General features: G+C 32.9%; 1 protein-coding gene across 7 annotated transcripts in view; it reads left to right on the forward strand.

Moving 5' to 3' along the window:
• Positions 1-16326, forward strand: part of NAALADL2 (N-acetylated alpha-linked acidic dipeptidase like 2) — a 1155955-nt gene that overhangs the window by 842300 nt on the left and 297329 nt on the right. For all 7 annotated transcript variants that reach the window (XM_054700373.1, XM_054700375.1, XM_054700374.1 and 4 more), the window contains 3 exons: positions 6018-6110; positions 9002-9207; positions 14143-14262. In XM_054700373.1, the coding sequence (XP_054556348.1) occupies positions 6018-6110; positions 9002-9207; positions 14143-14262 (419 nt within the window). The remainder of the gene's footprint in view (positions 1-6017; positions 6111-9001; positions 9208-14142; positions 14263-16326) is intronic.

The following is a 16326-nucleotide window of genomic DNA, read 5'->3' on the forward strand; positions in this document are numbered from 1 at the left end:
CAACCCATGCATTCTGGTTTGTTAGTATTTATGCCATATCCTTGATAATATTTTCAATCAGACATGGGAAAATGGAGCACCCAGAAGCTATACAAGTATGATGACATAAAATCCAGATGCAGTTTATACTCAGATATTTAGGCAAGCAGTAGGCATTTAAGTATGTTGTTACAAAGACTACAGAGCCTTATGCATCAAACCTGTGATTCCAAAGCAAACCCTATCTCCTGAGGTACTGGAAAAACCTCTCTCCTCAGGTCCTCAGAATGAAACAAATGTTCAATTAAAATGATAAACCCTGGGAAGAACTATATGTATGAAACCAAAAAATGCTTAAGTATTATAACTGGGATTCAGAGTTAGGAGCAAATGATAGTCCTCAAATATTTCTAAATATAGTTGGGATTTCCTCCTGGATACTGGCTGTGCTTATTCACAATGCAGGTAAAAGATGAAGCTTTGTTTGTTAGCTATGGGAGAAGAAGACCTAGTCCCAGCTGAGTCTTAATAATTTAGTTAAAAAAATAGGGAAGACAGAATCATCTCAGGACTGTAATTTATGTAGCAGATTTTTTTTTTTTTTTTCTGAACACTTACGACTTCACTGATCTATGAGAGACACTCCTCATCCAATTTGAATACAAATGTTGTCTGGAATACAGTTTTGTCATCTTGAAATCTTTTGTACTTCACATGTCAAATTTAAAGCTACCATCAAACTTTGAAACATGAAAGACAGAAAATATTCAGTAAATGTGAATTGAGAATGTCTTAAGTTAGCAATGCGTTTTTGCACATACACATGTACTGACTTTGAATAATAAACTGGACCTAAGTGTTCTCCATGATTTTCTAATTCAAAAGAAATTTATTATTTTTTATTTTTTTGACAATTTATTTTTTTACAAAGATTTGTTTATGCATACAAGAGCTGGGATACAGGCCAGAAGCACGGGAGGGTGAGAGGATTCAACAGAGTGGGGAGCAGAACAAGCAGATGGACCAAAAGGACTGCTGAGAGGAGCAGCAGGCGAGACAGGAGAGGTCTACCACACCATGTGGGAATCTCCCTGGCCAGCAGGGAATCAAACCCATGCTGCAGAAGCTGCAGACAGCTTCACAGCACTGTGCTCAACCCATTGCGCCACAGGGGAGGCCCTCAAAAGAAGTTTTGTATTGAATTTCAGACTTATAGAAAAAAATGTGAGAATAGAAAACATTTTTATTTTAATTACCCAAGAGCAAGTTACGGACATAAAGAACCATTCCATCTATTTTTTTTTCTGCCAGCAAAGACATTCTCCTACACACAGAACAGGACCATCACAGCAAGGGACTAAACATCATTACATTTCTAAACTGCACTCAGTTGACTTCATTGAATTTTTAACAATTGTTCCTATAATACCCTAAAATGAAAACTAAATCCAAACTAAGGTCATGTCTTATACATTGTCAAGTCTTCCATTTTCATCAGCCTTGAGCACTTTCTAACTTATCTTGAATTTCATGCTATCATCTCTGAGACTTCTATGTCGATGATCTTCAGAGTGGCCTTAGTCTGGGTCCATAATGTTTCCTCATGAATAAATTCAGACTCTGCATTTTTAACAGTAGTAATAAAGAAATGAGACAGTCTTACTCATTGTTGATATCAGTTTGTTTCTTTACTGGTTAGGGTAACTTTGATTAATATGCTGTCATTCCAGGTCTCATTGATTGTACTCCTTTTTCTTTTCTTTTTTTAATTTCCCTACCACCTACCTCATTGACTCGTTCTCCCTCTCCCTTCTTTCTTAACCTCAGAAATTTTACCTCAGTAATCAATGTCTAATAATTTATAATTATTTTTAGTTGTCAGTTCATCTGCTTTGATTCCTTCCTTATTTGTGTGTCTTTATAAGATGCTTTTATATTCTTTGGCTAGATATCCATAAGTAGTCTCATGCATGAAGTGAATATGGTATATACTTTTTTTTTTTTTTCTTTAGTTTTTTAATATAGGTCCAGATCACTTTTCAAAATAGCTCCACTGGTTTATATTTCCACTAATAATGTATTAGAATTCTTTTTTTCTCCACATCCTATCCAGCATTCATTATTGGAGGCCATTTAATATATTCCATTTCCACAGGTGTAAAATATTATTTCACTGGGATTTGCCTTGTATCTGTCTTATTAAAAGTAATGAGAGTTTTTCCATGTCAGTCAGTCTTTTGTATATTCTCTTTGGTAAATTGCCTTTTCAGATGTGCTACCTATTTTTTGTTATTTTTTTTAAGATTTATTTGTTTATACAAGAACTGGGGTACAGGCCAGATGCACAGGAGGGTAAGAGGATTTACCAGAGACAGGGCGGGGAACAGAACAGTCAGATTGATGAAATACATTGCTAAGGGGAGCAGTGGGCGCGACAGGAAAGGTCTGCTGCACCATGTGGGACCCTCACCAGCCAGCCAGGATCAAACCTGTGCTGCAGAGGCTGTGCACAGCTTCACAGCGCTGCACTTAACCACCTGCGCCACCAGGGGAGCTCATATTTTTTGTTATTTTTAAACTGGATGACTTCTTTGAATATTTTGTATATAAACCAATTGTTGGTTGTGTCATATGTGAACATGTTTTCCCAATCACTAGTCTCATTTCTAATCCACTAATAAATTATTTTGCTGTATGAAGGCATTTTAATTTAAGGCAGTCCTGAAAGTTGATTTTTATGTTTATTTCTCTTGCCATAGGAGTTGAATCTCCAAAGACTTATCTGCACAGCTGTCACAAATTATGTCACCATTGTTTTCGTCTATGTGTTTTGTGGCTGCAGATCTTATATCAGAATCAGTAATTCATTCTAAATTTATTTTTGTGTGTTAAGTTAGAGAGTAATCCAACTTCATTCTGTTATAAGTGGGCATCCAGTTTTCCCAGCCCCATTTGTTAAAGAGAACTAGCTTTCTTTGTCATTAATTAGGTATAGACTTATTCACAAATTTATTTCTGGAATTTTGATTCTGTTCAATTGATCCTTGTATGTATTTTTATTCCAATTCCATATTATTTTTATTACTACTACTTCATAATATAAAACCAGTAACATGATAGCCATTTTTCCTTTTTTATTTCAGTATAGCTTGAACTATACAGGGTCTTTTATGGTTCCATATGATGTTAGCATTTTTTTTTTCTGTTTCCTTGAAGAATGTCACTGGGATTTTAATTGGGGATTGCACTGAATCTATAAATGGCTTTTGGTACAATGATCATTTTGCTATATTAATTCTCCCCATTCATGAACATGGGGTGTTTCCATCTCTTTATGTCTTGCTCTATAACCATTAATAGCACCTTGTAGTTTTCATTGTATAAGCCCTTCATTTCAAGATTGATTCATAGATATTTAATTATTTTTGATGAAATTATAAGTAGAATTACTTTCTTAATTTCTTCTCCTGGCTCATTATTTATATATAAAAATGAAATAGATATTGGTAAATTGATTTTGTAACCTGTCACTTTACTGTACTTACTGTGTTTTATAGCTTTTTGGTAACCTTTAGGGTTTTTTATATACCATATGTTGCCATCTGCAAATGATTTTTTCACTGCTTCTTTTGAAGTTTGGATTCCTTTTATTTCTTTTTTTTCTGTTTGACTAATTTAGCTAAAACATCCAATACTAGATTAAACAGAAGTGGTGACAATGGACATCCTTTCCTTTTTCCTTTTATTAAAAAGAAAGCTTTAAGTTTCACTTTCAGTCCTATAATATTGGCTGTGGATTTGTGATATATGCCCTTTATTAGGGAAATAGATACTTTCTTTTCCTGTCTTGTTAAGAAATTTCATTATAAATGTAGGTGATAAATTATTAATGTTTTTTTCTGAATCTATTATTATTATATATGATTATCATCCTTTTGTAGGTTGATGTAGTGTATTATGCAGATTGATTTGCATATACTAAAGGATCATTGCATCCTTGGAATAAATTCCACTTGGTCATGATGTATGACTTTTCTAATGTATTGTTTGAATTTGATTTGATAATATTTTGTTAATAATTTTCATGTCAATATTTACTTAGATGGTATTTTATAGTTTTCATTCTTGTATGTGGTCTTTTCTAGTTTTGACATTAGCTAATGTTGACTATGAATCAATTAATAACAATGCATTGATAGTGACTTACCACTGGCATCATATGTCCTATTAATGTTAGGTGTTACTAACAGGGTTAAGGGAGGAAGGGGGAATTGTGAACATAACATTTTGTGTCCAATTCTTTTGTAAATCTTCAACGGATCTAAAAATGTATATTAACTTAAAACAAACAAAATGTATATCACCTAAATTAAAATAGCATAATACTCAGACTTTAAACAGATTATCATTTCCATATATCAGGCATTCAGGTACCCTCTCAGGTCAGAGCCTCTTTACTTTTGTTCTAGTTATAATATTAACAAATTCAGGTGCTGATTTTCCATTTATATTGTTAGAAAAGGTACATTCAAGGAAAGAGGCATCTTATTTATCATAACAATTTTATTCCAAGAGAGAAGTTATATTTGAGGCCCTGTCAGTATTACATGGCTAGTTTGTATTAGTTATTTTCTGATTACCACCATCTGCCCCAATATTATCACCTGGTTGCCCTTTAATCTCCCTAGAAATCCCCCAGACTTCTTAGGATCCATTAGATACAGAAATAACAATGTTCTAGCAAAAGCCTTCAAATAACACCCCAGGAATATGACTGGAGTTCCTCCCATTGGTGTTTAAGTGGTCAAAATTTTTAAATATCATGCATGACTAGAAGAACTCAAAGCAATAGAGTAATCGATGGCGATTTAGAATAGAGGTGGGAAACCTATACATACAGGTGGAAATAAAGACACCAGTATATTAAAGTATGTATTGTTTTAAGAATTTAAAATTTTTATTTATTTATTTATTTAGTTATTTATTTATTTGTTTATTTTAAAGATTTATTTATTTATTTATATAAGCACTGGGTACAGTCATAAGCGCGGGAGGATGAGAGAATTCACCAGAGCCAGAGCGGGGAGCAGAACAGGCAGACTGACAAAATACACTGTTGAGGGGAGCAGCAGGCATGGCAGGAGAGGTCTGCACGCCATGTGGGACCCTCCCCTGGCAGCCAGGGATGGAACCAGTGCTGTAGAGGCTGCTGGGTGCGGGAAGCTTTACAACCCAGCACTCAACCACTGCGCCACCGGGGAGGCCCAAGAATTTTAAATTTTTAAATTGTAAAATGGTTTACAGTATTCAAGTGAGAATAGAATAATGAACCTTAGAGGAAATATTCAATTACGTTTCACATGTTCTTTTTCTCAAATTAGAACTTTCTTTGGAAATATTTTTATCCTTGTATTTCTTCTTTCTTTTTTTTTTTTAATGTTTTGCATAAAAGGACTGGTGTAGGCCAGAGGTGCAGGGGAGGGAGGTTAGAGGTGGGTTGGTAAGAGGATTCACCAAAGACAGAGTGGAGAACAGAGCAGAAGGATCTACTGAAATACACTGCTAAGGGGAGCATCAAATGAGACAGGAGAGGTCTGCTGTGCCTTATGTGGATTAGCTCCCTGGTTTGGAATTAAACTCAGGCAACAGAGTGATAGCACTTAATTTTAACCCCTAGGCCATCATGGAGGACCCTCTTTTCAATTTTTTTTTTTTTAATATGAGTTATTCGCCTCTCTTAGTTCATCTCCTTTGTGAGCTCATGTTAAATTCACTTTACCTGTATGTGAAGTTTAGAATTGCTCATTTATGCTTTGAGGTGCTATGAGGCTAACACTTGTGTTTTAGCTATTATTGCATATAAGCACCTAAAATAGTCTATACATTTTAATGAATACATATTTATAAAAAAAGTAAATTTAGTTACCTAGAAAAATTCAATGGTTGGAAATTTTTATGATATCATATAAATAGAATTTGTTATTAAAAAAACTACAATGGAATATGAAGAAACAAGCATCTTAATTTTTTTTTTTCAGAACAAAGAATTGCCAAATTGCAAGTTCAGACAGTTACACAGTTCAAAACTATTACTAATGTTGTTGGATATTTAAAGGGCTTGACATCTCCAGGTAAGTAGGATTAAGTTTTACAATCTATATTTTATATTGACATCATGAAGAAATTCCCTATAATATTTTTAACAACAGATAAATATTCTACTTTACATGTTACTAGGAATTTATGCCACTTTTAAAGTCAGTCAGTATGAAACCAAGAAGTTGGTACTTAGTCTATTCCTTACCATAACTCTTCAAAAGTAAATCATAGTAGATTGTATAGTATAAAATGGAGAAATCAGTTTAGATTTGTTAAATGGTCTGTGCCTTAGGAAGAAAAGCTTGAAAACCAATGTTTTCTTTATTCATTATAACATCATCAAAATAATTTTTTACCAAAATGCTAAATATACATTTTAATTGTAGTGGTGTTTTTGTTAATAAATGTGTTTCCCCAGATCTAATTTTTCAGTATAAGTCTATGTCCTGTCTCTGATTCTTGGTGCACTAACAATTCTACCTAATGTTTACATGGCTTGAGGTTTTGAAGGTGTGTTGATGACAATGGCCAGTGATCACTCAGCATCACTTTCAATAATTTTGCAGTTGTTGTAGAAAGCTGATGAGATCTTTAGAGGATATGCAGGTCTAAAAATAAAATTTTGAAAAAGTTAAAAATAAAGGACAAACATAAATTAGGAGATTAATAGCAATACTTTCAAACACATTGTGAGGCTGCGTTACAAATTACTTCCCAGTGTACTCACTGTACAGCATAGAGTGCAACAGTACTTTTATTATAATTGTGCCTTCCTATTTATTTGATTGGTATATTTCCACAAGCTGTTCTTGGAAAAATATTCTTCTGCATGACTTCAGTCTAATACACACCAGAAAGCTAACCTAGAGAATCATGAAGTTTTATACTCCCCAGTTTCTTGCTAATCAAATCTTACAAAATTAATAAAATATATATCTCTCTGAATTCCATACTGTAGCAATGTTGAAAAATCTCTGATTGTAGTTTCTTTAAATATAAGATATAAATTAATTTTAAAGTGGTTACTGATGCATTGCAACCATTTCAACAAATGCCCACCGTGAGGAGATCAAAATGAAGCATTAGAAACATTTATCAGCATTGCTGCATTCAGAAATGATTATTGAACAAAAAATAAATCATACAAAATTATGTGAGTCTTAGGGTAATGAAGTTTTCTTTATCAAAATTCCAATTTACAAAGTAATCAAAATTTTAAAATCAGTTATTCCAGCCAGTACTATTTGTCAGAGGATAATAAGCAAAGTGTTTCAAATTTTATTTATTTCAAGTCTACACAAAAATACTGGGTGTTCATTCATGTGACTTTCTTATTTACTGACTCTGAAAATCAGAAATAATCATCAATTAGTGTTCTGGTTTTTAGATATAGCTTTTCTAGAGTACAGAGAATTCCAAATTACTTCCACACATATCTAGGAGATGAATGAATATATTGCCAGGGTTTCAGCATTTGCAGACACACTATGTAAAACACAAATTAAATTTGATAAGATGTTATCCATAAAATTTCTTGCTGGTCCCAATATCAATGTGAAAACTAAGATAGCTTCACACAGTGATGTTTCTCATAAAGCAGTTTTTCATGCCATGAAGTAAGGGGGTGATTCACTTATTCCACATGCATAGTGCTTCTGGGTCAGATACATAAGCAAATGCTTTAGAAAAAAGTAACACATTTAAAACTATAAACCCGAGACATTCTGCAGGGGGAGAGAAGGGAGTGGAATCAAAATAGAGGTGGGAAGAACACAACGGACTATGTTGATGGTACATGGGTGAATTGGTGGTGGGACTATAAGCGAGATGAAAAAGCATACATTGTACAAAAATGAAGAATGATGTAAAAATATATAAAATTAAATTAAAAAATAAAGAAGCAACAAAAAAAAAACCCTCAAGACAATAGAATGTTGGAGGTACTGTTTTTATTCCAATTTTATGGTTGAAGAAAGTAAGGTATGAAGAAAGTAGAGAGGTTAAATAATCTTCCAAGGTCACAAAACTAATAAGTTGAATAGTCTATATCAAACCCTAACAGAGTGGCTTCACAGCCTACGTACTTAACTGTCAAGTTAAAGACATCTTCTAAATGACACTCGATTAAAAAAAATAAAAATTATGCAGATGTACAGGGCTACTTGATCAAGTGAATTTGACTCTGTAACAACATTTGCTGTCAACAAAATCAAAGGAATCTCTGTAAGTTTTTACTCTACCTTATTACTGACATAAGCCAATAATGTGCCTGAGCAGGCCACACTCATGTGTCATGGAGAAATTTCTAATAATTTAGCTAATGGGTTATATCTTATTACATAAAATAAAATATGTGAAAGGAGATTTTCACTATAGTTGGATGATTTTTGATGAAGATTTTTTTCTTCAAAGAAAGAAGAGGGACTGACTCTCTTGGAAGTTTGAATTCCCTAAACATTTCATTTATAGCAAAATCCATATATGATTTCCACATTTTAAATATTTATAGCTACTAAATAACTTCTCTATCAAATATGTTAATAGTTCATTAATATTTACTGAGCATACACACATTGTTTACAAGACTCTTCCCACTATATTCTGGAAAAATGTTAGATAAGGGTTTCATTGTGGCATATTTGTATACTTCATTAATTAATATGCAACTTGCAAAGGACAGTAATATGTATCTAAGCTTTGTGTTCATAATTGGGTTCAGCAGCTGCCTCTGCTTTGATATATACAGATGTGTGAATTAAGGCAGTAGAGGAAAAATGTTAGTCTTAATTATTAGAACAATTTTGCATAATTATTGCTCAGTTGTGCAGTAGGATTATGTAAATGTCATTAAATTTATTGTTAAGGTTTTTGGGGTTTTTTTTTTTTTTTTGTCTTAATAGCTCTTGTTTCCTTCTATTTCCAGACCGGTATATCATAGTTGGCAGCCACCATCACACTGCATACAGCTATAATGGACAAGAATGGGCCAGCAGCACTGCCATAATCACAGCTTTCATCCAGGCTTTAATGTTAAAAGTTAAGAAAGGGTGGAGACCAGACCGCACTATCATTTTCTGTTCCTGGGGAGGAACAACCTATGGCAATATTGGCTCTTATGAATGGGGAGAGGTAAACAGACATTATTCTCTCTCTCTCTGACTGAAGTAGACAAAGTAATATTGTTGAAACCAAGGATAAAAAAAGCATCTCAATCATGGTGTCATATCTGCTATTATGCTGAAATCCCTCATGAGAATGAAGGGGATCTGAGGTAGATCACAATAAATTGTTTAATGTCTACAACTGTTGTATCCTTGTTGCTGCTGCACCTCCGGAATAGCATACCCACAACTACTGTTTTTTCTTTCGAAATGATGGCAAGCAATGGGTAAGAAATATCAGTAGATAGATTTTTTTTTAAACTCCTTAACAGTTGTATAGAATTAGGAAACAATCTCCTGTGGTAAATGTTTATTACCTTAACATTATATCTCAGCTGTACAATATAGAGATTGGACTCAAGATAGCAATATCCTTCCTTCCTTCCTCCCACTCCTACCTTCCTCAAGCCATGTACCATATCTTCTAGCTCCTTATTTCCTACCCACCTACCTACATGCCTACCTACTTTTCCTAGAAAGTTTTTGTCTTGAGATATTGAGGATGCAATATGAAATAGTGTGCAATAGGTTAAAGCACAGCAGAATATTTTAGTTTCAAATGTTTCTGATGTGCTGTATTGTTAAAAACTGTGTGAATTGATAATCAAATTGATCCCTTATTAACAACTTGAAAGCATCATAAAATTCCTAGATATCCTATTTTGAGATTTTTTTTAATTAAAAATTTATTTGAAAACAAGCCCATTACATATTGATTTAAATAACATCTCAAAACAACAAATACATATTTTTTTAAGTTTACTCTTTTTAAAAAATATTTATTTATACAAGAACCGGGATACAGGCCAGATGCGTGGGAGGGTGAGAGGATTCACTAGAGACAGATCGGGGAACAGAACAGGCAGAATGACAAAATACACTACTGAGGGGAGTAGCAGGTGAGCCAAGAGAAGTCTGCCACACCAAGTGGGACACTTGTCAGCTGGCAGGGATCGAACCAGTGCTGCAGAGGTTGCGGACAGCTTCACAGCACGGCGCTCAACCGCCTGCGCCACCAGCGGAGGCCCAAATACATATTTGTAAAAGAGTTATTTATTTATGCATACAAGAACTGGGGTACAGGCCAGCATGTAGGGAGTGAGAGGATTCACCACCGACAGAGTGGGGAACAGAACAAGCAGACTGACTGAAATATACTGCTGAGGGGAGCAGTGGGCAAGACAGGAGAGGTTTGCTGAGCCATGTGGATTGCTCCCTGGCCAGCCCGGGATCCAACTTGTGCTGCAGAAGCTGCGGATAGCTTCACAGTGCTGTGCTTAACCCCTTGCACCACTAGGGAGGACCGAAGGAACTAATATATCTACAAAAAAAAGTTATTATATTTGTTGTAATTGCTTTATTATTTTACTATAATGAAAGTTGGACTTTCATATCTGCTTCAGCATTCAATTTGTTGCAGTCAGTTGTTTTGGTTCAAGTGTATGATGAAAACATGGCCTCTCACAGCTATATAATTGAAAAGGAAAATATTTTAAGGCCTTTTCAAATAATTCTTCCCATTCCTCTTTATAATTTGTAATTCCTCTTACAATACAATACTAAATGTTGCATCTGACATCATGTCAAGTTTTTCATACTGTTCAAATTAATATCCACTTGTCTAATTGCACTTTATATCATTATAATTTTTTAATATATTTTTACAACACTATATGATTGTTTTAAAAAGAGACTCAGTGGAAATAAAATTGGGGGATTAAAACCTGTACAAATTTTGCTAGGAAAGTAAAACCATTTGATAGTCCAGTATATTCACTACTTCAGCTTTGAAGAAAAAAGTTTGATCTCACTAATGAGAATAAGTTTCTGATTCATTTTTTACACACTAACAAAAATACCCATCAACCAAGAAAATATCTAAAAGGTAAATAAAAAAATCTCCACTGTCTTTTTTAATTTGAAGGACAGATATCTTAAAAAATGAAAAAAAAAATTTACACTGTAAAATTTATAGAGATTCACACATTGCAAATTGGAATTCTTTGCAATATGCAAATTAGTGGTGTGAATGTTTGTTCCATATTCAAAAGAACTAATTCAAATGAAGAAACTCATTGCTGAAAAACCTTTTTAAACTGACACATTTTTAGTGAGGTGGAAAATGTACCTATTTCTCAAGCTTTTACTCCAAACTGCTTACTTTTTAAAGATGAAAAACAATTTGGGAATATATTTGTGCTTTGGGTTGAATGTTTGCCATTCAGAATTCTTTTGTCATAGTGAAAAGTTTAATTTTTCTTGTATTAATAGGTACATTTTAAGAAAATGTCTAAAACATTCTTTTTGAATTCCAAAAATGTATTATCAGATAGACTTCTAGATACCTATTTTAGTGATACCTATACCTTCTAGTACCTATTTTCACACTCATGTTAACCCTAAATTAACATGTATTTCTAAGCTATGTTTTCAAAGTGGGCTTACCTAACATCGGTATGTCCTCACTTTAATATCCTGGGAAAGTTTATTGTAATTATTCCTTGAGTTTATTACAGAACTTCCAAGTATCATAACCTACAAGTGGAATCAAATGTGTCTTTGCTTGTATATGAATAATTATATTGAATATTTCCAAATGAAGTAGGTATTTTTTGTGGTTAATAAAATACAAATCCATTTTTAAGTTTTACAGGATCTGTCGCACCTTTTGATAATTTCATGTTTTCTCAATCAACAGATAGTAAATGTACAACTACTATAATGTGGGAGTACCTAGGAAAATATTTTTGTTTGAAAATTCTCTTCTTATTCAAAAAGGTCAGAAACATCAGCCTTAGCATACACACACACACACACACACATTATAGAATACACACACATATACATATATATTTGTATAAGCAAAATATGTCAGAAGGGGAAATAAAAATTAGTTGGTTTCACTTATATGTGGAATATAGAGAATATATATGTATACAGATTTATATATACGTAAGAATACTTGGCATCTAATTATACTTTAACTTTTTGGCTATTTTCATGAGTAGGTGGGCAGAGATATATAAGTAGTGAAAACAATGAATAATACGCAGATTTTATTATTGGCTTATACAAATACAGCCATATATTACTATCTTCAACAGATTATTTCAGTGAAGTTTGTGATGTCAGTAACTGTCTGATTGAGGTGGTATTTGGGAATTCTGTTACTCTTATCACATATATTCTTGAAATGAAACATTTTCCTTTTACCTGAAGCAAATTCATGCTTTAAATTTACTCCTTAGTGAAGATCACTGAGGAGAAAACTTGTTGAAATGTTATAGTGTCCTATTTAATTTTGTTTTCACAAAAAACCCTGATACAATTAGAATTTTAAGTATTCAGTAATACTGGTTAACATACATAAAAATGGAATTTATAGCAAAGTTATTAGAGAATTGACACAATACTGATATTCATCCTTGACAAAAATTATAACATATTGCAAAACAGATTCTTTACAAACATACACTTATTCAATGATGAATCTCTTTCCATAGGCTAGTGTAGAAATAGAGATTTTATAGTCAAAGAAATCTGAGTTCAAATCCTCCATATAATATAACATGGTCTTGGGAAAGACAGATTTTTCTAAGACTTGATTCCACAAATGGTGCAATAATGACTCTATTGTAAGTTTCCGTGAGAATAAATAGACTAACAAAGAGAGTATGAATATGACAGTGTGCAAATAGAAGGTGTTTTTTTCCATATCACTTCTCTAACAATAGACTTTTTAAAAGTATACTAAGTATAAAGCAGAGTACTTAAAGTTCAACATTTCTGATCATTTAAAGATATATTTATTTATGTCTGCAAGAGCTGGGGTGTAGGCCAGTGGTGCAGGAGGGCGAGAGGACTCACCAGAAACAATGGGGAGCAGAACAGGCACGGTGAATGAAATACACTACTGAGGGGAGCAGCAGGCAAGACAGGAGAGGTCTGCTGTGCCATGTGGGTCAGCTCCCTGGCCAGGAACGGGGATCAAATCAGTGCTGCAGTCCTGCAGAAAGCTTCTGCCACCAGGGAGGCCCAAAATACTTATTAATTTTAGTGAATTTTATTTTCATCTCTTTTATAGAGGTATAGCTGAATTTTCAACATAAAATAGAAGTAACATTATAAATTTGCTAGATATATAAGTCCTTGCAATCGTCCATCTGATAGTTCTTGAGAAATGAAGTAATACAATTTTTAGAACATTTCTGTAGAAATGCTAATGAGATAATTACTCATTAAACATTTATGCATGAAAAGAAGGAAAATAACGGAAGGAATTTTTAGTGATACCTTGTGAATAAATATAGTGATCTTCAGTTTGGGGGACATTGGGTTTTGCAAGAAAGTCTAAAGACTATTCTACTGAATCATTATATCCTGCTAATGAGTGTGAAATGCATCAGGTCTTCTTTCAGAGAGTATGTACAGGAATACAACTGTATTATGTCCCATTTTGCTTAAAAAGATATTTCATGAAAAAAGTGCTTCATTGATTCAAAGGAAAGGATTGGTTTTAGTTTACCTATGTCTGTTCTCGAATTCAGTAGCTACAAAATTAAGTGCTGTCATTAAAGCTAATATTCAAATTATATTATTTTGATGTTGAATTCAATATTGTGTTAACCATTTAAGAACATCTCTTAAAATTTTATTTTTTTTTTGTCAAGAACACACCTTAAAATATATCATTGTGTATTATAAGTAACTATTCACCACACTTATTTAAAATCCTTTTATGACTTTTTTTATTCTCTATTTACCAATATGGGATTGCTTTTTGAAAAAGTACTTAAACAATTGTAATGATTTTTACTAGGAATTGGTTATTATTTAACATGTAACTGAACAAGTTGGATCTATTTTTATTTTCACTTAAGACATTTAATTTTTTGTGTTTTAGGATTTCAAGAAAGTTCTGCAGAGAAATGTTGTGGCTTATGTTAGTCTCCATAATCCAATAAGAGGCAACTCAGATCTACATTCTGTAGCTTCACCTTCTCTTCAGCAACTGGTAGCAGAGGTAAGATGAATTATTTTTTATTTTACTGTTTACAAAATGGGTATGCAAAAAATCCCCCCCCGTAGTTTGGCATTTATTAATATTTTCATTTCTTTTTTTTTTGTTTTGTATTAAAAAACATGTAAAATTTTTAGGGAATGATTTATTGGAGATTTTTTGTCAATATCTCTTCAACTAATTCCTTCAATTCTGAAATTTTCACCTGCTACAAGAGTAAGCTTATTTCTTAAAAATTAAATTTAGCTCTCATTTCTAATTCTGAAAATCTTGATTTTGTGGAATATTCAATTTTTTCCCTGCCCTTCATGCTTTGAGTAAGTTTGAAACAAGTGCTTTTTTCAAATACGTTATCAACATCCAAAAGCAAGTTCTGTGTCTAATTCCTACAAAGTCATGATAACTGAAATTAAAATGTTTAGAAAACATTTCTTGAAAAATATTTATGAAAGGAAGCATGTATTTTTCTACAAAGTAACTTGTAAAAAAAATGTAGTTTGTGAAAATGTCACAAGAATCCTGTTTTTAATTCAGCCACTTTTCACCTCTTTCACAGAATTTTGCAGAACATTTTTCCTTTTAATTAGTAGAGTTCACACTTTTATATTTTCCCCTTCATTTAATAACTTTTCTACAGTGAAAAATTATATATGCTATTTCTCAGAATTGAAACAATCATGACACCACTGGGGGTGGTTTCTTCCCAGTTCCGATGGCTATCTGTGTATATACAAATGACCTTTAGATGCCCAGAGAGTTTCCAATAAGTATCACAGAAACTGTGCTAGAAAAAAAGATAATAAAAGTATATTGGGTAATTTGTGATTGAAATGTAATGCAAACTAACATTTTATTACTTTCGTAAAATATTTCCTAGTTTTATAATTTTCATTGACATTTCCATATGTAGTGTCAGAAGACATTATGTAAGATCTGTATATTTAATATCAGTCAAACTCCAGTGTGCATGCTTTAAATTATATTCAGATCCGTAAGTGAATTCCTCCTCTTCTGTTTACTGCTTCAAATTTTCTGCCTTTTACCTGCCTGGAAAAAAGTCAAAAAGGAAAATGAAGGGCATATATCTCCCTTGGGAAGTTATTTCTGAATAGGTGGGTGATAAGGAGAAGAAAGTATGTATTCAAGTACCTGGAAATTGAGTTTTAGTTTAAAAATTATGTCTTTTCCTTCTGTGTTACAGTTTTGCTATTTGGGGAGTCTGAAAATATATTATCATTGAAATAGTTAAATACAAAATGTAAGATATATCAAATCTATAGAAATATCAACTCTTTAGAAATATCAACTCTTTAGAAATGTCTGAGAATTGCACATCTTGTAACATAACTGCAATATATTTTACAATTTAAACCTAATTTTCTGAAAGTATAGCAAAGTTTCCCAATACAGAATAATAATATGGTGGGTATGCCTCTTTATTTTTGGAGAGGAAGCTTTTATTTTTCTATAGTTGAAAATAATTATAAACTAAAAAATGAACTGGAGTCTGTATTGAAAGAAAATATCTTTAAGTTGAGAGTGTGTAGTTTGTTCCATATTCAGTTAAGAACGGTGAACCATCACAGGTTCAAACTAATAATAGTATATACAATTTTTTAAAAATTGGAATTATGTAAGAATTTGATATCATACTTTATTTTTTAAAGATTTATTAATTTATGCATACAAGAACTGGGGTACAGGCCAGAGGTGTGGGGGATGAGAGGATTCATCAGAGACAGAGTGGGGAACAGAACAGGTAGATCCACTGAAATACACTGCTGAGGGGAGCAGCGGGTGAATCAGGAGAGGCCTGCGCGCCATGTGGGATGCTCCCTGGCAGTCCAGGGATCAAGCTCATGCTGCAGTGGCTGCGGATAACTTCATAGGTTGCATCTCAACCTCTTGCACCACCAGGGAGGACCCTGATATCATACTTGATAAGATATATAAAGTCTTAAAAATATAAAAGAAAACTGAATGAAACAAAACCCTACTTATCTATATGATTTAATTGAAATAATTTAATATTTGTGGCATATCAAGGAAAGATTTAAAATGTTTCTT

Source organism: Talpa occidentalis, unplaced genomic scaffold (genome assembly GCF_014898055.3).
Source record: "Talpa occidentalis isolate TD23 unplaced genomic scaffold, MPIMG_talOcc4v2.1 talOcc4.4, whole genome shotgun sequence".
Taxonomy (NCBI): Eukaryota; Metazoa; Chordata; class Mammalia; order Eulipotyphla; family Talpidae; genus Talpa; species Talpa occidentalis.